At 39.9% G+C, this 24,196-nt stretch overlaps 1 protein-coding gene across 1 annotated transcript; it reads left to right on the top strand.

Moving 5' to 3' along the window:
* Positions 1–15,511: 15,511 nt before the first annotated feature.
* Positions 15,512–20,815, top strand: LOC116407770 (up-regulator of cell proliferation-like). Its single transcript, XM_031893762.1, has one exon. The coding sequence runs from the start codon at positions 15,550–15,552 to the stop codon at positions 20,194–20,196; it is 4,647 nt and encodes a 1,548-aa protein (XP_031749622.1). The 5' UTR covers positions 15,512–15,549; the 3' UTR covers positions 20,197–20,815.
* The last annotated feature ends 3,381 nt before the right edge of the window (positions 20,816–24,196 follow it).

The raw sequence follows: 24,196 nt of genomic DNA, 5'->3' as shown, positions 1-24,196 counted from the left end.
TCCACAGGGCTGGATGGGGTAGGATTTATGCAGAATAACTATGAGCTGTTAACACTGCTAAGGTGGCAGCTATAATGAACCTTTTCCTGTATTACCCATGGTCACATGGTAAAGTACGGTAGGCTGCAAAGGCCATTTTTTTTAAGCAATCGCAACCTATACATTAAGAAACCACTAGGTGGCGCAATAAAACAATAAAACAATGCTGGAGGCATAACAGTATGGCTATATATATATATATATTTAAATATACAAAAACAAAATATATGCAGAAAGAGTTTGAAGGGCATTAATTACAATAAAACACAATCATAATAAAATCTCGTTGAGTTTGGCGTCTGTTCCGCATTCTTCCAAATGTATTTGAACAGTCTTCATTCTTTTTCAAAATGTGGGGGCTCATCTGTCTAGAGGGAATAAATCCAGTGCAAAATTTCCATCTGCAATAAAGTGAATCGTCAGTGGGAAGTCTTGCTTGGTTTTCAAAAGCTGAAGTTTCCTTCAATTGGCTTCATCACTGGTGGAAAGTCATATCAAGGAGATATCACAGGAACTGAATTTATTCCCTCTAGGGCAGGGATCCCCAACCCTTTTCACTTGTGAGCCACACGCAGATGTAAAAAGTGTTGGTGAGCCACACCCAGAAGCAAAAAGTGTTGGTGAGCCACACCCAGAAGCAAAAAGTGTTGGTGAGCCACATCCAGAAGTAAAAAGTGTTGGTGATCCACACCCAGAAGCAAAAAGTGTTGGTGAGCCACGCCCAGAAGTAAAAAGTGTTGGTGAGCCACACCCAGAAGCAAAAAGGGTTGGTGAGCCACACCCAGAAGCAAAAAGTGTTGGTGAGCCAAACCCAGAAGCAAAAAGTGTTGGTGAGCCACACCCAGAATCAAAAAGTGTTGGTGAGCCACACCCAGAAGTAAAAAGCATTGGTGAGCCACACCCAGAAGCAAAAAGTGCTGGTGAGCCACACCCAGAAGCAAAAAGTGTTGGTGAGCCACGCCCAGAAGCAAAAAGTGTTGGTGCGCCACACCCAGAAGCAAAAAGTGTTGGTGAGCCACACCCAGAAGCAAAAAGTGTTGGTGAGCCACACCCAGAAGCAAAAAGTGTTGGTGAGCCACACCCAGAAGCAAAAAGTGTTGGTGAGCCACACCCAGAAGCAAAAAGTGTTGGTGAGCCACACCCAGAAGCAAAAAGTGTTGGTGAGCCACACCCAGAAGCAAAAAGTGTTGGTGAGCCACATCCAGAAGCAAAAAGTGTTGGTGAGCCACACCCAGAAGCAAAAAGTGTTGGTGAGCCACACCCAGAAGCAAAAAGTGTTGGCGAGCCACACCCAGAAGTAAAAAGTGTTGGTGAGCCACACAAGCATGAATAAAGTTCCTTGAGGATGCAAAATAAGGGCCATGATTGGCTATTTAGTGGCCCCATGTGGACTTCTGCCCCGCAGGAGGCTCTGCTTGAAACAAAATGGTGGCTCTGTGCTTCCAAAACTTGTCTCCAAGCCAGAAATGTAAAAATGGCACCTACTCTGAGGCCTCTGGGAGCAACATCAAAGGGGGTGGTGCCCACAAGCCATTGGTTGGGGATCACTGAGCCCCCACAGTTTTGGAAAGACTGTTCTAGACAGACAGACGAAAGAGAGACTTTTTTCTCCTTCCGGGAGAATCTTATCTACCTACTTAAGAGACCCTAACACAAGCTGAGGCTGCTTTCATCATCTTAAAAGCCCCAAAGTAAATGAAGGTGTTGAATTAACTGTCCTTGTCTACTTCCTTGGGGGTTTTTGAGGTGTGTTTTAAGACAGAGATGTTTTTTTGTGTAGTGCAATAAATTGAGGGTGGAGAGTGGAATCCAACTGATTTATACTTATCTGATTTCCTGCTTCAACCACCAAAGAATGTAGCCTGACTGCCAGTGCCTCACATTGCCCGACTAACATGAAGCCTGGAGAGATAATAACGGGCTGATTCTGTCTGGATGACAGGTAGGTAAATGATCTTGGGAATCTGTGAAATGCTCGTGACCTGGGGTTTCCAGATAAGGGGTCTTATTTCATAATTTGGAGCTCCATTGCTTAAGCCAAACATTCAAACTTTAAATAAGCCCAATAGGATGGTTTTGCCACCAATAGTGCCTTAGTTGCCGTCAAGAACAAGGTGCTTTTTTATTAAAGCAGAGAAAAAGGTATTCAGTCAATAAATAAGAATTTTGGATAAAATCCATGGAAGATAACAATTCCATATTTTGGCGCCTTCGGGATAATGGGTTTCCGGATAACAGAATCCCTTCCTTCACTTTCTTTTATTTCTTTCATTAGCCCAACATAGTACAGTAATGTTATTGGTTAAACACTGAGAAACGGCGAAGCTTTCCTAGGCAACTCAACAGGCTTGATGTTTTATGTTTTATTTATTTTTTGTTTCTAATTTACACCCTACTGTAAGTGGGGAGATTTAAATGGATTAAGAAATCAATCCATTAATTTCTGCCTTTCTCTAGTTATTTTCTCTGGTGCCCCGGCTGCATTAGGCAGCTCTGAAGCTTAGAAATGAACGTGATTGCCAGACGAGCCAGTTGGCCCCAAACCAAAAACATTGACGTTTGAGCCAATGCACCAGCTGTAACTACAGAAAGCCATTAACAAGACCTAATTTCTTATAATTCTACTAGAAATGGGTGATCCAGAGGGCAAACTGTTAGTTTTCAGCCACTGGTATTTTTTGGAAACCCATTACTAGCACTTACTGGGCAGCTGGCTAAATGGAGGAACGGTGTCAGTTGGCTGCTCCCAGAGAAGATACAGGTTGGAGCCAGAGAACAGATAACTTGTAAAAGGTTTTAATTTTAGAAGAGATGATGATCAAATCCAGGGTCGGACTTGGCCGCCGGGACACCGGTGGGCCCCGGCTCTAGTGGGCCCCAGCAGCCCAGACCCGACCCTATTGCCGCTTCTTCTGGCCTCCGATGTCCTCCCCTGACGCGTTTCATGTATGCGTGTTCAGAGGAGGGACCCTGCGGGGGGAGGGTAGGGGTACGTGGCGGGGTCCCTGCGGGAGAAATGGCCAAAGGAGGCACCTTGGGGGGGTCTGCAGCCCCCAGTCCAACCCTGATCAAATCCCCTTGAGATAAGAGTTTTTCCAAAATGTTGGGGTTTTTGCTTAAACCGTGGTGTGTTAAATTTGCTGGGGGTGTGTGAATGGTCTATTGTAGAAGTTCTATTGTGTTCCGTTTTGGTCATAATTGACCTAAGGAAAACAGCATGTACCTTTGCACCCATAATAACCATAATATAGTCTTCTGCATAAGGGTGCCCTCCTATCGTTAAATTTTGATCAAGATGGCTGAAAAGAGGCATTACTTGAGCTGACTTAATTGTCCAAGCAGCCAGAAGAGTGTTGTGAAAAACCTAGGAAAATTCTGAAGAAAGTCCCTATAACATATGAAGATGTATTAAATTATCCCTATCATTGTCAGCCCAAACAGTACTTGGCTTCGACATATTGTTGATTTGATAACTGGAGATGGAGCTGGAGATGGCGCCAGGGTCTTGCAACATATCAGTACCAAGAAGATTATAGAAGTGACACGATCTGACCTGTCATATAATTGTTTGCAGGTTCCCAATATGTTGTTCTGTTAGCTTTATAGCCTTTCTAATTAAGTACATTTCTTATATTGTCTTTATACGTACTTCTTTGTTCTAAAAAGTTATATCTCTTCATACGATGCTGTACAGCTGGGGAGTTGTATACTTGTTGCTGGGGACCCATAATTAAAAATATTGTACATCCATTAATGGATACTATGAAAATAAAACAATGATAAAAGTATACCCCCTCAAAAAAATCAACATTTATCCCAAATGGACCATGGCGGCCAGCCTACCTATGTTTAAAAAGAATTGAATCAATATATAAAAAGACAAATGTGCGATACTCCCCCCTCAGTTTGCTGTACTTCCACCCCATAAACAGAAATCTTCGTAGTCTATTAAAATACAAAGTTCATAAATCTTTTGATAACGATAATAAAAAACGGTCCAACGTTCATATCAAAAGGAATAAAATATTCACGATGAGATAATGAGCAATGACTCATAAGCTAAAAATAACGTTCTTAGAAGATAATAAATCAGCCAGAGCCAGAAATGGAGAGTGAAGAATGAAGTGTGATATTGATATTTTTGGGATATTCCAGTCCAGGGATATTCACTCAGCAGAGTCTTCTCCACTGACCAAGCAAGTCCCGTCCAGCTGTATTGACCTCTCCACCAGTACCAGCTACTTTTCCACTGATGAACTCCTCCATACCTGCTCCCTCCACACCCACCAACCCACCCAAAAGTCCATGGCATCGAAGTAACCACAATAATTTCTGTAGTTCTAAAATGTCTTGACAATGCTTTTATCGTTCGTACGAAAATACCGCAATTGCATTCCAAAAGTCACTAAATGTTCGTGCCGTTAGCAACACGAGAACCTTTCTGGCTTTGGAAGCCTTCCATAGGAGTCAATGGCACTCAACAGATCAAACCTGGTGAAAACATAGTCCTGAGGAAAGTATAACCAAAGCATTAATGAATTCTGAAATGTTCGTAGTCTTTGCGCAAAGCACGATTTTTTTGTTGGAAAACCATGAAAAACTTGTGGAATTTTAACAAACTTTTCACATACATTCTGAAATGTTCTATAAGTTAAAAAAAGTTAGAAAAAATACGAAATTATCTCAAAAAATTTTAGTTAATGGGCAATCGACAAATCGACAGATCAAACCTGGTGAAAAGATAGTCCCGATGAAAGTATAATCAAAGCGTTAACGAATACCGAAATGTTCATATTATTTGTGCAAAATACGATTTTTTCATGGAAATTTACCGAAGACCATTATTTTCCCCTGGTTTTATAACGAAAACCACGAAAAACTTGTGAAATTTTAACGAACTTTTCACATACATTCCGAAATGTTCTATAAGTTAAAAAAAACTTAGAAAAAATACGACATTATCTCAAAAAAGTTTAGTTAATGGGCAATCGACAAATCGACAGATCAAACCTCGTGAAAAGATGAAAGTGTAACCAAAGCATTAACGAAAATGTTCATATTCTTTGTGCAAAATATGTGCAAAATAATTTCTTTAATTTGTGGAGTTTCATTTAACTTTTTGCATACATTCCGAAATGTTCTATAAGTTAAAAAAAAATAGTTAATGGGCAATCGACAGATCAAACCTGGCGAAAAGATACTCCCAATGAAAGTGTAACCAAAGCGTTAACGAATTCCGAAATGTTTGTTTTCTTTGTGCAAAATATGATTTTTTCGTCGAAATTTACGAAAATCACAAAAATACTTTTTTTAACAATTTTTTTCACATACATTCCGAAATGTTCTATCATTTTTTGAGAAAATTTCATATTTTTTCTAACTTTTTTTTTACTTATATGCATGCGAAAAGTTTGTTAAAATTCCACTCATTTTTCGTTAAAAAACCAAGAAAAAATTGTGTTTTGTGCAAAGACTATGAACATTTCGGAATTCGTTAAAGCCTTGGTTAAACTTTCGTGGTTTTTTTTAACGAAAACCACAAAAAATTTGTGGAGTTTCAATTAACTTTTTGCACACATTCCGAAATGTTCTATAAGTTAAAAAAAAATAGTTAATGGGCAATCGACAGATCAAACCTAGCAAAAAGATACTCCCAATCAAAGTGTAACCAAAGCGTTAACGAATTCCAAAATATTCGTTTTCTTTGTGCAAAATATGATTTTTTCGTCGAAATTTATGAAAACCACAAAAATACTTTTTTTTAACAAATTTTTTCATATACATTCCGAAATGTTCTATAATTTTTTGAGATAATTTCATATTTTTTCTAACTTTTTTTTTTAATTATAGAACATTTCGCAATGTATGTGAAAAGTTTGTTAAAATTCCACTCGTTTTTTGTTAAAAAACCAAGGAAAAATTGTGTTTTGCGCAAAGACTATGAACATTTCGGAATTCGTTAAAGCTTTGGTTAAACTTTCCTCGGGACTATGTTTTCGCCAGGTTTGATCTGTCGAGTCCCAGTGAGCCCTATGGAAGGCTTTCAAAGCCAGACATGGAAGGCATCAAAGGCAGAACGGTTTTTGTCGCTTTACGAGCTTTTCGGCACAAAAATTTTGTGACTTTCAGAACGCAATTCGTACAAACGATAAAAGCATTTTCGTAACATTTTAGAATTTCAGAAATTATCGTGGTTACTACAAATTTTTACTCTATCATGATTTAAGCCCAGAAAAACATCAGATTTTACTAAAAGTGCCCCAAAATCTATAAACTTTATTCAAGTGGAATAAAACCTATGAATGAAAATGACTTCCAATGAGAGAAAAATACAAACGTATATAGAAATGAGATTATAAAAGGGACATTTTCAGTTGCCGGATAATTGTTTCACTTCATATCTGAAACAGCTGGGATTCTCATTGGAGGATTCTTTTGCATTTCAATGCTGCCAATGCGGGCCCTAGAGAGCTGGGAAAGTTTTATTGTGCAATATTGCTTTAAGAATACAACCCTGATGTTGCTGGACTACAGCTCCCAGCATGCCTCACCCTTCATTATATGTTACATTATTCTGGGATTTGTAGTCCAGCAACAGCTGAGTAACGTTTGGTTGAGCCGCGCTGGGCAGCAGGGTTTAGTTACCCTTTAATCGTACTTCATCAAAAACATTTTTTTTTTCATTTTTATATGAACTTTGGACTTTTTGTTATGACTAAAGAAGAAGGCTCCACTTTATCCTGATAGTTTATCACGCAAATGAACTTTGAATTGTTGTTACTCCGCTATGAATTCTTATTCTTGTGATGAGTTGGAAATATTATTTGTTTGTTTATTGACTGATAGACTGGGCAGCCATGTAGGGAAATTGCTGATTTTTAATTATTAACGTAAAGCATCAATGTTCGACATGTATTTATTGTAGGGATGCACCGAATCCAGGATTCAGTTCAGTATTTTTGGCAGGATTTGTTTTTGGCCGAGTCTATGGTCCTGGATGAACTGAATCCGAATTAGCGTAAATTAGGATTTGGAATGGTTAAATGTTAGGGGGGAAAAATTTCACCACGTGCCAATTTTTTCGGTATTCGGCCGAATCCATTGGGATGGGTTCGGGGGTTCGGCCAAACCCAAAAAACTGGGTTTGGTACATCCCTAATTTATTGTAGGCGTCCTTCCTTCCACCTCCCACAACACATACTGGTAAGTCCATACACGCCTGAGTGGGCCTTGTGTTTGTGGGTGAATAACAGGGGGGATCCGATTCTAAGCTCCATAATAATCTATAGCCGTTATTGTCTACTTCTGTAGAATGTCAATGAGAAATCATTTCTGATAATATAAAAGCAAAAAGCCCACTATAAGTTACTCCTTTGGTGTGTTTAAAGGGCACATACTGTGTCGGGTATGTTTCCCTTGAAGAGGGTAGTGCCAGTAAAGTTACAGTAGCACTTCTACACATCAATGCATCTAATTGAAGGTGTTATCCTGGACTGTGTGTTCAGACATTGGCCATGATGATGTTTGGTGGAAAGATCAATCATGTCTGTGCTGGGGAACAGATGTTCTCTATTTGGGTAATGCCACTGTGGTAGGACTGAAAATTAGGGATGCAGCCAGGCCAGGATTCGGTGGTTCTTTTCAAGGAATCGGAGTCGGTTCGGTAATCGGACGAATCTCTCAGGAAGGATTCGGGGTTCGGCCAAATACCAAAATAGTGGATTCGGTGCATCCCTACTGAAAATTATGGAAACTTTTTGATTGTGCCAAAAACATTAACTGTCCTAATGACTGGGGAATGACAACTACTGTATGTTGTCTACAAAAATGTTGATGTTTTTGGGTGGAAGGTTGCGCAGAATGCTGACTCCCTCACCTCTCTAAACCATACATACACTTTCTATCTGTAGCTGGTTTAGGTTCCTAAAGATGAGGAAATGGCTTACCGTTGGAGTCGCCAGCATCCCAAGCTGAGAGATAGAAGTAAAAATTCTTCAGATGTAAGTTCTTGTTCCACTGCTGATAAATGACAGTTATAGGACCCATTATCCAGAATGCTCAGGACGAAGGGTATCCTGGATAAGGGGTCTTTCCATAATTGGAATCTCCATACCTTAAGTCTACTAAAAAATCAATAAAGCATTAATTAAACCCAATAGGGCTGTTCTGCCCCCAATAAGGGGTAAATATATCTTAGTTGGGATCAAGTACAGGTACTGTTTTATTATTACAGAGAAAAGGGAATCATTTAACCATGAAATAAACCCAATAGGGCTGTTCTGCCCCCAATAAGGGGTAATTATATCTTAGTTGGGATCAAGTACAGGTACTGTTTTATTATTACAGAGAAAAGGGAATCATTTAACCATTAAATAAACCCAATAGGGCTGTTCTGCCCCAATAAGGGGTAATTATATCTTAGTTGGGATCAAGTACAGGTACTGTTTTATTATTACAGAGAAAAGGGAATCATTTAACCATGAAATAAACCCAATAGGGCTGTTCTGCCCCCAATAAGGGGTAATTATATCTTAGTTGGGATCAAGTACAGGTACTGTTTTATTATTACAGAGAAAAGGGAATCATTTAACCATGAAATAAACCCAATAGGGCTGTTCTGCCCCAATAAGGGGTAATTATATCTTAGTTGGGATCAAGTACAGGTACTGTTTTATTATTACAGAGAAAAGGGAATCATTTAACCATGAAATAAACCCAATAGGGCTGTTCTGCCCCCAATAAGGGGTAATTATATCTTAGTTGGGATCAAGTACAGGTACTGTTTTATTATTACAGAGAAAAGGGAATCATTTAACCATTAAATAAACCCAATAGGGCTGTTCTGCCCCAATAAGGGGTAATTATATCTTAGTTGGGATCAAGTACAGGTACTGTTTTATTATTACAGAGAAAAGGGAATAATTTAACCATTAAATAAACCCAATAGGGCTGTTCTGCCCCAATAAGGGGTAATTATATCTTAGTTGGGATCAAGTACAGGTACTGTTTTATTATTACAGAGAAAAGGGAATCATTTAACCATTAAATAAACCCAATAGGGCTGTTCTGCCCCAATAAGGGGTAATTATATCTTAGTTGGGATCAAGTACAGGTACTGTTTTATTATTACAGAAAAAAAGGAAATCAGTTTTAAAATTCTGTATTATTTGAATAAAATGGAGTGTATGGGAGACGGGCTTTCCGTAATTCAGAGCTTTCTGGATAATGGGTTTCCGGATAAGGGATCCCATACCTGTACTATACTCATTGACTACTTGACTCTCAAAACAGTATTTCCTCATTCATTTACCCTCATCCCGGCAATGTATTCGCTCTCCAACCTTTAATTTATTAATATTATTATTCAAAGCACAAGAGGAAGGCAGACGTTACAGATTTTAACCAATTATTCCATTTTCCTTGTAGTAAATAGCAGATAAAATGTAATCAAATTGATAATGAACTAAAGGGAGTCATTCAGTAAACGTTTTTTCTTCCTCTTTGTTTCCTTCTTCGGGCAAAATAATTCCAGCGATACAGTTTTTTGGAAAAATCCCCAGTCCAACCTAAACCTTTCATCTTGGACAGTGAGTATCTGTTCCTTTCTGTCATGTTAATATATATATATTTTTTGATAATTAAACACATCAGCAATACTTTTGTGCATCTAGTTCTCAAAAATATATATTTTCCAGCAGATGTTCCAGTGAAGTTATTATTTATAAGCTTTTAGCCTTATATTCAGGCAGTTCATGTTCACACTGTACATAGTAAAAAGCAAATAAAGATGGAAATTCTAAAAAACATAAACCCTGTATTTATATTTATCATGTAGTATTGACTATGCATGTCTATAAGCTTGTTAAGCCTTAGTTTGGTCATCTTTTGCATCTTGACCAGTGGTCATGGTTAGATAACAAGATGGAAGGCTTAGGTGAATTTTTATGACTTAGTAACTGATTGTTTATAAGGAGTGAAGGACAGGGCAAAATCAAGGATAACCCCCAAGGCACCAGGTCTAAGATAATGGGTTGATAGTGGATTTGTTAACTGTGATAGACACTTTTGGGATGTTGTAGTTGCTGGATGGGGAAAAGAGAATTTTTGTCTTGCCAATGTTTAATTTAAGGTATTGTTGGGATATCCGAGTAGATATAGCAGATAAGCAGATAGAGACCGGAGTTATGAGGGCTGAGATCAGGAGAGGAGAGATAGGTTTGATCATTGTGTGCATGAAGGTGGTGTTGGAAACCATATGAGTTCATTAGTTTGCCAAGGGTGACAGAGAGAATAAGGGGCTTCGGACAGAGCCTTGAGGAACCCCAGTACAGAGACTTAAGGGAGAAGATGATACTCCACTGTAGAAGACAATGGAAGAGTGATTTGAGAGGTAGGAGGAAAACCAGAAAGGGCAAAGTCACAAAAGGAGAGGGTAATCAATTTTTTGTACAACATTTCTGTCAGTACAGAAATAATATCTGTGTTGCTTAATTTCCTCTAAAATAGGTACTGATGGCGAGCCAAGAAATAACTATGTTAAGGACATGATCGAAAAAATGAATAGCATGGGCAGACCAGATGCCAATACCGGGAAACCAAAGAATGGAAGAAGTCTGGAAAGACAACCCCCATTCCATTCTCCATCTCATTCTCCATCCCATGCTCCATCCCATTCTCCATCCCATGCTCCATCCCATTCTTCATCACATGCTCCATCCCATTCTCCATCCCATTCTCCATCCCATTATCCATCCCATGCTCCATCCCATGCTCCATCCCATGCTCCATCCCATTCTCCATCCCATGCTCCATCCCATTCTTCATCCCATTCTTCATCCCATGCTCCATCCCATTCTCCATTCCATTCTTCATCCCATTCTTCATCCCATTCTCCAACCCATTCTCCATCCCTTTCTCCATTCCATTCAAAAACCCCAGAAAACATGAAATTGAAGACTGGAAACAGAACCCACCATGTCAATGTGAGTTTTTTTTCTATTTCATGCATCATACTGACGAGGGGGGACATAGGTCCTTACTGCTTTCCCTCAGTGCCTGGGCCTCCCCAAAGGAGCCAGTTATGCTCCCTCTATTCTTATTTCACTAAATATAGAATCTCATTTTGCCTTTGCTATTTCTTAGTCTTTGGGAGAAATATAGCCTACAATGAAGCCATGAATTTAATAAACAGAGCAATTTTAATGTTCATACTTGTTACTTACAGCAATCCTATTTAGAGGAAAGATCTCCGCAGCCATTGGATGGTCCCAGATGTGAGTTCTTTATTCCAAGCGTTGTAAAAATAATTGGAGATGTTGGTATCTTTATAGTTAAGTGTTAGATGTACTGATTTAATGCAAAAGATCATATCTGTATATGCATGGCTGGCTATGGGATTATGCTCTGAGCTACATCTCACTTGAAAAAATTGCATAAAAATGGCTAGTAAGCCTGGAACTAGAATTCAAGCCAGATTTCTGTTATATTTATCCTGATCATTTCATCTTATTTAATCCTAATTATCTTATTTTTCTTGCAAGACCCCCAATCTAACCTGAAAGCAAGGAGTCTCAGGCAAAAGCCATGTTATTCACCGCCCCCTATACCAGATACGTCAACCACAACTCAGAGTGGAACGTCTTCACCTACATCTCCAGTAAGTCTACAGACAGTGTGTGTCATGGAAAGTAATAATTGGTACTTGGTCAGTAAATAAAATATATTTATTTATTGAGTTAAATCCCAACTTGGGAAGTGCATTACATTAAATGAATAGAAACCCTGTATTTGATTGACTGACTGAGTACACATGGGGCTCCATTGTTTTCTTTGGCTTTTGGTAGGACCAGGGCAATACTTTGGGAGAGAAGAACATTGTCTTCATATGCAGATGTTTGTTTATCATGTTCAGGCTTTCACTCAAATAATTCCTATCTTCTAGCGTTGTTGCCCCCCCCCCCCAAACCATAGGACTGCCCCTTAGGGGCACCAAATAGGGGCAGCCTAAAGGGCAATTATGGCTTGAGGGAGCATTCTCATTTCACTCTTGGGTACAGGAGAACAAATAGACATTCTTTCTGAAGAGGACCAACGTATAGGACAATTACAGTGAGATTTGGGTTGAACTCCTAAATGCTTGTTTGCTGTTGTAGATGCTGTTGGCAATATGACTAAATGGCTCACACAACATTGTGTTAAGATATCTGTTATGTGCCCGTTATTGAGGCCCTTAACTATAGCTGAACCTCAAAATGGGTCTTAAGGTGGCAATACACGTTAAGATCCGCTCGCTTGGCGAGGTCTTCTCCTGATATCCTCACCTACGGGTGGGCGATATCGGGTGAATTTATGCTAATTCGGTCATTTGATCCTGGGGCCAAACGATCAATTAGAATGCCGGTAATAGGTGCAGTTGGTTCTGGGAGCCGATGCTCCCGATCTGACTAAATTTTTTAACCTGCCAGATGTCGGTCGGGCAGGCCGGTCGTTTGTGCCCCTACACGGGCCGATAAGCTGCCGAATCTGTCTAAGGGACCGCTATCTGCAGCTACAATTGGCCCATGTATGGGCACAGGAAAAGCTTGAGGAAAGTTGTAGCACCCAGGTTTGCCAGTTGTTCTTCATAGGATTTCACAGCCATAAGGTATAGCTTGGGAAAAGAGTATTAAATATTTGCCGTTGGCCATAGTTTTGCCTTTCTATAATACTGAGAAACATCTCATTGTATACAAGAACAGCCATAGCCTTAAGATTTTTTGACATATATAGCTGCAGGTTGCCAATAAGCAGCAAGTATAGGCCAAAAGCAGATGGCAGTAACGTTGCTTCTATGTTCCCTACATTTCAAGATAATAGCAGCTGGTAATACAGACTGTCTTCTACTTTGGGTACCAACCTACATCTAAGGGAGTCAGCAAACTCACAGACCATATGGTAGAAGATAAACACAAATATTTTTTTGTAGAAGTCCTTAAATCAATCAATGATTAAACGTCATGAAGAAGATGGCGTCACCCAAGTTTTTCACGGTGAGTTCTGTTTCATGATTTCAACTACATACTCTCAGTACTGTACATTGGGTGTAAGAATATTAACTGATAAATGTACCTTCACCAACTCATTTTCAAGCAGCAACTGCCTGATCCCTGAGTGCACCCCGGGGGTACATGCCATTTCCAACTAAGTGAAAGGGATTTGTCAGCCGCTATCATGGTTCTCTTTCACTAAACTATAAACATTATTCTTAGGCAAGAACTAATCTATAAACTAGATTAATGCATTCTTTTTTCCCTTGGCTACCCATTCCATCCCAGGGAATTTATAAACACCCATTACTGGTCCCCACAAGGCACAGCCTCAATATTAGGGAACCATAATGTATAAAACTGTAACTAAGCCAGTCATTGGTTACATGGGGGTCAATTTCTGTTAGTAGGACAAGTCAAAGGGGATGTAAACCCTACTGCACTGCATAACCAACCAGCTGATCTGTATAAATCCGGCTCCCTGTTCTCTGTTCCTGCAATTGGAATTGGGAGCATTAAGCACAGTTTCCCAGCACTGAACAAGTCTGTCCCTTTATCCCCATGTCTGATTCCTGTGCCATATAATGACGGGAAAATGCCATCATTATCTCTATATGTAAGGTACCAGCAAGGGGCCTGACACAGTGCTGGGAATCAGCATTCTCATTGGTCACTTCTCTTGCATCTATAATAAGGTTTTTCACTTAATGCTTACTTGGAGAGGACTATCATGATCAATATTAATGTTCAGTTCTGATATAAAGTCAGATATCTCATCTTAATTATTTACATTTTCTCCTTTACAAGACGTTCAATCAGATCAGAAGGTCGGAAGAACTAATGAATGGTGTCTCCCTCCAAAGCCCAATAGGAATTATCAGCTTGGATCATTAGTAAGTCTGCAGAGCAATCATATGATTTATGGTCTGGGAGAAAATTCATGCCAGCATTTGGCTTTGCCAAAAACAGCGAAAAATTTGCGAAGTGGCGAGAATGCAGCATGTAAAAAAATAATTGGCGCCCACGACTATTCTTTTGACGTGCAACTATTTATTTTTACCCCACAACTATTCTTTGACGCGCGCCTTTTTTATTTTTGACGTCGCGACTATTCTTTGACGCCTGCAACTATTTTTTTTGACGCATGACTATTTATTTTGATGCCGCAACTATTTAGATGCCTGTGACTATTAATTTTTCCGCAGCAAATTTTTTCATCCGTTTCGCGAAACGCAGAAATTCACTGGTAATCCACGCCTGGCAAAACATTTCGCCCATCACTAGCCAGCATCAAACCCTCACTCTCAATTTAACCAAACATTTATTTTTTGTACAGGAACCATCATTGAATGAAGAGGAAGCTTCCAGTGCTGAAACAAGTAAGTGATCCCCCATTTCATCACCATTAGCTTCAATGAATTTCCCTGAGGCCAACTGGATACAGGACTTTTTATACATTACTTTGAAATGCCCTTCGTGACATAAATTTGTCACTTGGGGTCAAAACGAGACCTGCATCACTTCCTGTCAGCTGATCTCTGAGGGAACACACAGCCCATCACTAAATGGCGGCTCAAGGGAAAGGCTGTAAAAGGGCAATATTTACTGATATATATATATTCCAGTTGGGGGAGATTCTTTAATAGGTCACTTAATATAATATAAACTGTCTGTTGGTTACGTATTCATTCTGGGGGTATAGTTTTCCTTTAATGGTATGGGTGAATATGAATCTGTGCCATAATAAATAGAAAGGGGGGTTGTTAGGGGGTTATGATGAAAAAATTACTATAAAAAATTACTATGAAAAAATTTTTTTTTGCTTGATGATGGGAATGGAAGGGCTTACAGTCACTTACTTCATATTGTTGGCCATTAATGGATGTCATTATTCACCATTTAAATCTGCTAAAATAGAAACATAAACATACATACAAACTTAATTAAGGGGCCCATTTACTAACCATCTGATTTTTTTCTTCTCAAATCAGATTTTTATCACTAAAAGTCACAACTTTTCCCAGATTTACTATGTGACAATACGGCTAAAAATCCGACAATTCGATATCTAAAACTTGCCGAGATCATGTAGAAATAAATGTCAGAGGTCCCTTCCCTTTCTTGGAAGATCTTTCTTTTGTCTGGAAACTTTCGAGATTTCTGATTTCGATATGTAGAAAGTTTCGGCGCGACAACAAGAAAATTTCAACTTTTTACGCCAATAATTTCGAAAAGTTTTAGTTGCTTCAATTCTTTCTTAAACAGACTTTTCAGATTTTGACATTCAAAAATGAGAAATGATAGAGTTTTACTAAATCTGCCAACAGCCAACTTGATAACAAAGCTAGAACATCTATTCAGTGAGCGATATCCAGGAAATAATAAGTGATGTACTGATGTAAATTGTCATATATTGATTTCTATCCGTATATTGTTCTCAGCAGGTAGAAGAGAAGCATTTGCAGATATTTTATCACAACTGAAGATGCAACATTGCAGGAAGTCCAAACTGTCACTTAAGGATGTTCTAAGCATTGGAAAGGAATCTGTAATGAATGTTGAGCTTAAGACTGTTGAAGACATCCCTCAGTATTTTTTGCAGAAAGTCATGGCTCTTGATGTTGGAGCAAGAAACACAACATTAAACCAACCATCACCTGGCCGGGGAGATGCATGGGATCTTACGTTCAATGAATATGAAAGCGTTGATTTGCAGAATTCCATCCATCCACTTGATGTTCTTTGTGCTGTTTTTCATTGTTCAGATAACTTTCTGCAGCAGGAACTCATATGTAAAATGTCTTTGTGCCAATTTGCCGTCCCTCTGATCCTTCCACCTGGTGATGGCAGCAAATGTACCTTCTTGCTGTGGGCAATGAGAGGCATTGTGAAAAGGTGGAGGCCTCACTCATTAGCTGAAACAAGAGGCTTCATTGAAGACAATGTAGTAAATATACAAATGCCAATGTTTTCTTTTGTAAGACTGGGGGAGTGCAACTTATCCAAGTCCAAAATCATTAATCAACTGCTTTGCCAATCTCAGATTCATTATGACATTTTTGTGAACCATGATATGGACTGCGGGAATGGAGAAAAAAGAATTTCAGATGGACTAGTGGAAATTTCTTGGTTCTTTCCCGGAAGTATAAATAAATCTGAAATATTCCGAAACCCAATGGCAGTCACCAATTTACGAGGAGATATAAAGTCCAACTGGAGACAGTTTGCATTTTTGGCAAACGTTTCATCAGCTCTGTTTATATTGACAGAATATTTATCCGACAAGGATTATGAATTAATTTTGTCATGCAAAGATGACAAAACACATTACTATTTTATTGACATAAGTGCCGGCAAGCAGCCAAATAAAGAAACAATAGAGATAATGAAGAAGATGTCTGAGGAACCTAATGTTCACTTTTTGAAGACTAGTATTAGACATGTCAAAGAACTGGTTAGGCAAATACAACAGGTAGCCCTTAAACACTTTGAGACCCAAGTAAGTCTCCAGGATCTGGCTGCTATAGCTTCTAAACATGGCATCCGAGTAGATGAGAATTGTCTGGAATGTCAGAAAGCCAAAGCACAAGCAATTTCAATCACAAGTGAGATAAAGAATGTGTCAGAGTTTAAGAAAAAAGCAATGCCTCTCCAGGGGGATCTATGGAAAGAATTATCCAAAATAGAAAAAGAACAATGTAGGATGAAATACCAAGGAGACACTAACATTAATACTTATAAAAGGGAACTGTCAAAAAAATGTTTTGAGCTACACAGGACACAGTACCAGTGGGAGTTACCGCGTAGCTTAGAGAATTATATGAATAGTTTAATAACATTGTCCCCAGTGGAAAGGGAATATTTTATCAGATGGATGAAGTTTTATTTGGAGGTAATAACAAGAAATAGTCTGTTAGTCTTACAGGCTGAATACGAAAAGAAATACAGTGAACTGTCAAAAAATTCTTATGAATTGGATCAATTATACCATAAAACGTCTGAAAGCTCTTTGGGGGTTGACCATTTTCTCCGGGAGCTGGGGCAGTTCTATGAAGCAGAATGTTGCATGGTTGATGAAAAACAAATAAGATCAAATGAAAGACAATTTACTAAACTCCCTGGAGTAGCAGCTGATCTCCTGCTGGATGGATTCCCATTAGAGCTCATAGATGGAGATGCCTCCAATATCCCTCTGAAATGGATAACAGCTGTTCTGAAAGAGCTGAACAAGAAGATAGTGGGAAGGTGCAGAATGAGAGTAATCACGGTGCTGGGAGTGCAGAGCACAGGGAAATCCACCCTCCTGAACACCATGTTTGGGCTGCAGTTCCCCGTGGCCAGTGGACGTTGCACACGAGGAGCCTTCATGACACTGATTAACGTGAAAAAGAACTTACAAAAAGAGCTGGGTTGTGACTTTATTCTGGTGATTGACACTGAAGGTCTGAAGGCTTCAGAAATGGCTTCTCTGGAGGACAGCTATGAACATGACAATGAGTTGGCAACTCTAGTGATTGGGTTGAGTGATATCACCATAGTCAACATGTCCATGGAAAATGCTACAGAAATGAAAGACATTTTACAGATAGTAGTCCATGCCTTCCTTAGAATGAAAGAAGTCGGAAGGAAACGCAACTGCTTCCTCGTACATCAGAATGTCAGTGATGTGTCTGCTTATCTGAATAACAGAATAAATAGGAACAAACTCTTGAATGAACTAAATGACATGACACACATTGCAGCAAAAATGGAGAAAAGAGAAGTTCGAATGGATTTTTCTGATATTATGACCTATGATCCTGACAAGCACAGTTGGTACATCCCAGGGCTTTGGCACGGTGTCCCACCAATGGCCCCAATAAACTCCGGGTATAGTGAAAACATCTTCAAGCTGAAAAAATATTTGTTTGAATTCATGAAAAAAAGCCAGAACTCTGGGCCTCAAAACATTGATTCTTTCACAGAATGGATGAGCAGTTTGTTGAAAGCTGTAAAATATGAAACATTTATATTCAGTTTTAGAAACACCCTTGTTGCTGAGGCTTATGAGCAATTATCTATGAAATACTCAGAGCTGGAATGGAATTTCCGTAGTCAGGTGTATTCATGGCTGACAGAGCAAGAAAACATTATCAAAAACCAACCTCAAGATAAACTAAAATTTGTAACAAAGGAATTACTCCCGAATGAAACAACTAAATTATTGGACAGAGAAGAGGCCTATATGACAGATCAGTTAAAATTATTTTTTGACCGAAGCATTAGCCAAATGTATCTTGCAGAGAGATACCGGGCCGATTTCATGGGCTATGTCAAATGCTTGCGGAAGAACATGGAAGTCATTATTTCAAGTAAATGTTGGGAAGCAGTGAAAATCCAGATGGGGAAACATGAAATACACAACATACAAGAGAATCGCTTTACGTTAATTGAGGAAAAAGTAAATATACATATTAAAAACTATAGAGCAAAGCCACGTGATTTGAATAACGCAGAGCTGAGAAAAGAATTCGACTTAATGTGGGATAAAATTCTGCAAGAGCTTCAAGTGGGTCGGTTAAAAAAACGCCGAATCGACAGTGAAATGTTCGAGCAATTTAAGAAAGAAATGGCAAACAGGGGAAGCCTCGTCATGGAAATACTGCATAATATACCATCACTCAAACATTATGGACAGAATCCTTTTAAGATGGATAAAACCTATATCAACATTCCTTTGTGGACAACAAAAAAAGTTAAAGAATTCTTTACAAACAACTGCTATAACAAACTAGCTAGTGCTGCAACGTCCTTAGAATATAGGTGCCAGAACTATGTATTGGACAAAATTAAAACGGGAGAAGATTACAATGAGATTTACTGTCAGAATCTGTTGAACATAATCAATCAAAAACTGAACCAAGAAGAAGTGAGAAAGCTCAAGCCCACTGTCTTGTTTGAGGTTAATCTAAAATTACACATTTTGGGCACGGCGGCTCCTCAGTTTCAGAAGATGCACGATGACTTTGGCTTGAAAAATGACCCCAGACTTCTCATCAATAGACTAAAACCACAATATTTTGATATATTTAAGGACAAACTACAAGAGAAAGATGAATCCAACGCTCGAGCTAAAGATTTCTGTGATCAGTGCCTGAAGCCTGCAATAACTGACCACATTTACAAGAATCTGGGCCAAGAAATAACCCACGACATTCTGAAAGATTCCTTGGACGTCAGGTTCAACAGTCAGAATCAGTTTCACTTTAGGATTCTGAAAGAGCTGCTCGAAATGAACACATTTGAAAATTATGCAGAATATATCACAAACTATGAGATTTATGTGAAAAAATGGATTTCAAAATACATCATCATGAAATATAAAAAGACAACTGGCTTGGATGTGTTGATAACAAAAAATATTTCTTTTATTGCTGAAAAAATCCAAAGCACCCTCAGTGACAAAAATGTCCAACAGAGTCGAAATACTTCTGAATTCTTTGAAAAATTCCGAAAACTTTTATGTAAAGACTTGGTGATTTCCGACAATGCAATGAAAGTAATCCTTTTCCAAAACACGGTGGATATCCACCGACTTTCACGCAATATTAAACTTCATCTTCAGCAATGTCAGCAAGAAATCAGATCAGAAATGAAACAATTGGGCATTGAATCTATACTTGCCTGTCTGTCTCTTAAACCTCAAGCTGAAATTCTCAAGAAGGTGTTGGGATGTGGGAAGAAGTGTCCATTTTGTAATGCTCCTTGTGAAGCCAGAGGAGATGACCATCAGGAACACTTTGTATCTGCTCATCGGCCCAAGGGTTTAGCCCAATACAGATTTTCAGGTGACAACGGTCTTTGTACAACAACATGTTCCACCGCTATCATTTCTAATGGGGCATTTAGGAATCCAGACACAGAAGGAACTTGGCATCCATATAGAGAATATAGATCTGTCTATCCCCAATGGATCATACTGCCAGAGATAAACCCAACAGCTTCACTTTACTGGAAGTTTGTTCTTACACGGTTCAATTATGATTTTGCAAATCTTTTCCAAACAAATCCAGCAGATATCCCAGAGGAATGGCTGAAAATATCTCAGAGACAAGCTCTCAGCAGCTTGGAAACCATGTATAACATAAAATAAAGGATATTTGAATTTCAGGGGGGCATTAACTAATGCTTAATTTTTTATTCATGATTTGTGGGGTTCCAATTTTTTCACTATTATGCGACAAAACTGCAACAAATCCAAAGGCAAAAATACCTTATCTTAAACCTGTTGAGATCATGTCAATGGTAGACATCCCCTTTACAACTGTAAGATCTTTCTTTGTAATTTTAGAGGTTTTCGGGTCTTGTTATGTTTCCTTTGGGCAAGAATACAAAAAAGTTGCAGTTTTTGCATTTTTTTCCCGTATCTTTTATTGTTCATGCTTTTTTAAGTTTGAATCTTTTCATAAATAAATGACATTCGTGGAAACGGGTCCAGTCGTGGTTTCAAAAAACTCCAAAAGCACGAAAATCCGAATGTGGATAAATGGGCCTCCCTGTATTTTTAACTTCTTTTAATGCCACTTTTATGTCTTTGAAACTTTTTTAATTGATTACACAAGAGAAAAACAAACCTCCCAGGTGGAAGATTTGAAATCAAACTGTACTTTTTAATGAGCATTAATGCTAATAAGTAATCAGTAAAGGAGAGCCTTTGGAGTATCATGAGCTATTATGACCTAAATAAAGCCATTTGGCCATGACCAGAAATAAATCTTACTAAAGCTGTGTGTTTAGTTTGTGCCTTTGAAAGAAATCTCTCTTTATAAGTAACATTGGACATGGGAATAGGAGGAACGGTGACACAAGGTCTAGAGGCAAAACAACTTGTAGGGAGAACCCGGGTAATAACTTCTTAAAGGGACAGCACAATCAAGGGAAGCACTCCAAGAAGTAATGCAACAAAAATCACTTTAATCACTCATCTTGTTGGGAGTCATAGCATGCAGGTAGAATCACAATTACAAACAGGCTTTCTTCCATAATTCAATACACATGTACTATGCCAGTGTCCAGAAGACATCAGCCTTACCAGGGGTAGCTACCTTTGGCTCTTCACCTCTGTCCCCAGTCTCTATGGGATCTCCTGTCCCCACCTGGCTCAGCAATCTGGCACTCCCTGTGGTGCCCCTTTGCTATTCCAACAGACCTTTAACTGGCAGACTCTCAGCCCGAAGCTCCTTGAGCCTTCCCTCTAGCCTACCCCTATCCGCTTGGGTCCCTATTCTGTGGATGATCCACTAGAAACACTGTTTCCTCTACTCTCCTGGTTGGGGCAATAGGCGGCCCGTACTACATAACCCTTACTCAGACACCTAGTGCCTGCTCAACTTTCAGCTGCCCTGTTCTGACCTTACTCTGTATGCAGTTCTTCTCCTCCAGATGACCTCTTCCTGTGTTTTCCCATAAAGACCCTTTATTCTCGGTGTGGTCCCCTTTTTATACATTCTACCCCACATTGCTCTAGTGGTCGGGGTGTGAACTGCACTCATAAATTTTTAATAGCTTTTAACAAAATTCTACTGCCACCTAGTGGCCATTTAAAGAAACACATACAGATAACATCCATTTTTCACCTTCTTACAAACTTGCTATGTACAGGGAAACCATTAAATACTAATTATTTTCTATTGCCTCTGAAGTAATTGCAAGGGCACTAAAGTGCCTAAAATCATGTATTTTAGTGCCCATGCACAGAGCACTTGCATTGGGGGCCAAGGTTGCATTCAGCCACCATTTCGAGGTTTAGTCAGTCAAATGGGGTCATAAAAAGATCTCTCCATAATCTGTGCAGAGTGATGCCATAAAACAATATCAGTCAAGGTATTCACCTACACTAGGGATCCCCAACCTTTCTTACTCATGAGCCACAGTCAAATGTAAAAAGACTTGGGGAACAACACAAGCACCATAAAAGTTCATGGAGGTGCCAAATAAGGGCTGTGATTGGCTATTAGGCAGCCTCTATGACCCTATCAGCTTACAGGGGCTTTATTTGGTAGGAAATCTTGTTTTTATCAACCAAAACTTGCCCCCAAGTCAGGAATTCAAAAATAACTCCCTGGTTTGGGGGCACTGAGAGCAACATCCAAGGGGTTGGGGAGCCCCAAGCCACTCATTAGGAATCATTGCCCTACACTAAATGCAATGGCATAGACACAAACTGAGATATATCTCAGTACATTGTAGTCCTGCCTCTTACTAATGCTTATTCTCTCACATCCTCTGGCAAGCACAACTGTTCTTCATTGAGTCTCCTTACTCCAAGCTCTAAAGACCAACAGTCCCATCATTTAACTGTGTGCATCCCAAGAGAAAGGCTTCTTACATTTTCTTTCTCTCCTTAAATGCAGTGGTGGTGGGGCTACCTGCTGCTGCAGTGCATTGCCATGTTCTACCCCACAATAGAATAACCATTGTATTGTACCTACTATAACACTCTGGGCAGTGAGCAGAAGATGAATCCTCTATCCTAAGAGCCCTACTCAGAGAATACAAACCCCTATATTCTTCTTCCCAAGACTTTGTCCTTATTAATGTGTTAATATGTACATTGTATTAGCTGCTCACAATTGGTTTCTACAGGAAGTTACAGACCCATATCCTTACTAAACAATGCTATACTTATGACCAAAATAATAACACATAGTATTAAAACAGGCTTACTGTCTATTATACTTCTGTTTTTGTAGGGCCATCATAACATTTTTTTTTGCCTACGAGGCAGGTTATATTGGATTTCACCCCAGAAAAAGGATAGAAATGCGTTAAGATAATTGAGAACTTCTGTCCAAAATGCTACTATACTGTGGCATTCTCAGTTCAGATGGGAAAGCCTCCACCATTCTACATCTGAAATATTTAGCTTCTTCCAACCTTCCCATGGCTTTAAAGGAACAGTTCAGTATAACAATTAAACTGGGTAAAATAGACTGACTGCGCAAAATAAAAAATGTTTTCAATATAGTTAGTTAGGCAAAAATGTATTCTATAAAGGCTGCAGTAAGCGGGTGTCTAACATAATGGCCAGAACACTACTTCCTGCCGAGCGGGCGTAGACTAGACAGGATGGGACAGAGCGGGAGTAGACTAGACAGGACGGGACAGAGCGGGCGAAGACTAGACAGGATGGGACAGAGCGGGCTTAGACTAGACAGGATGGGACAGAGTGGGTGTAGTCTAGACAGGATGGGACAGAGCGGGCGAAGACTAGACAGGATGGGACAGAGCGGGAGTAGACTTGACAGGATGGGACAGAGCGGGAGTAGACTAGACAGGATGGGACAGAGTGGGTGTAGACTAGACAGGATGGGACAGAGCGGGCGAAGACTAGACAGGATGGGACAGAGTGGGTGTAGACTAGACAGGATGGGACAGAGCGGGCGAAGACTAGACAGGACGGGACAGAGCGGGAGTAGACTAGACAGGATGGGACAGAGCGGGCGAAGACTAGACAGGATGGGACAGAGCGGGCGAAGACTAGACAGGACGGGACCGAGCGGGTGTAAACTAGACATGACGGGACAGAGCAGGCGTAGACTAGACAGGATGGGACGGAGCGGGCATAGACTAGACAGGACCGAGTGGGAGCATAGACTAGACAGGACGGGACAGAGTGGGCATAGACTAGACAGGATGGGACGGAGCGGGCGTAGACTAGACAGGACAGGACCGAGTGGGAGCGTAGACTAGACAGGACAGGACCAAGTGGGAGCGTAGACTAGACAGGATGGGACAGAGCGGGCATAGACTAGACAGGACAGGACCGAGTGGGAGCGTAGACTAGACAGGACAGGACCGAGTGGGAGCGTAGACTAGACAGGATGGGAAGGAGCGGGCGTAGACTAGACAGGACGGGACAGAGCGGGCATAGACTAGACAGGATGGGACGGAGCAGGCATAGACTAGACAGGATGGGAAGGAGCGGGCGTAGACTAGACAGGATGGGACAGAGCGGGCATAGACTAGACAGGATGGGAAGGAGCGGGCGTAGACTAGACAGGACGGGACAGAGCGGGCATAGACTAGACAGGATGGGACGGAGCAGGCATAGACTAGACAGGACGGGACAGAGCGGGCGTAGACTAGACAGG

Source organism: Xenopus tropicalis, chromosome 9 (assembly GCF_000004195.4).
Source record: "Xenopus tropicalis strain Nigerian chromosome 9, UCB_Xtro_10.0, whole genome shotgun sequence".
NCBI classification, from domain to species: Eukaryota; Metazoa; Chordata; class Amphibia; order Anura; family Pipidae; genus Xenopus; species Xenopus tropicalis.
This window is presented reverse-complemented; position numbering and strand designations above follow the sequence as displayed.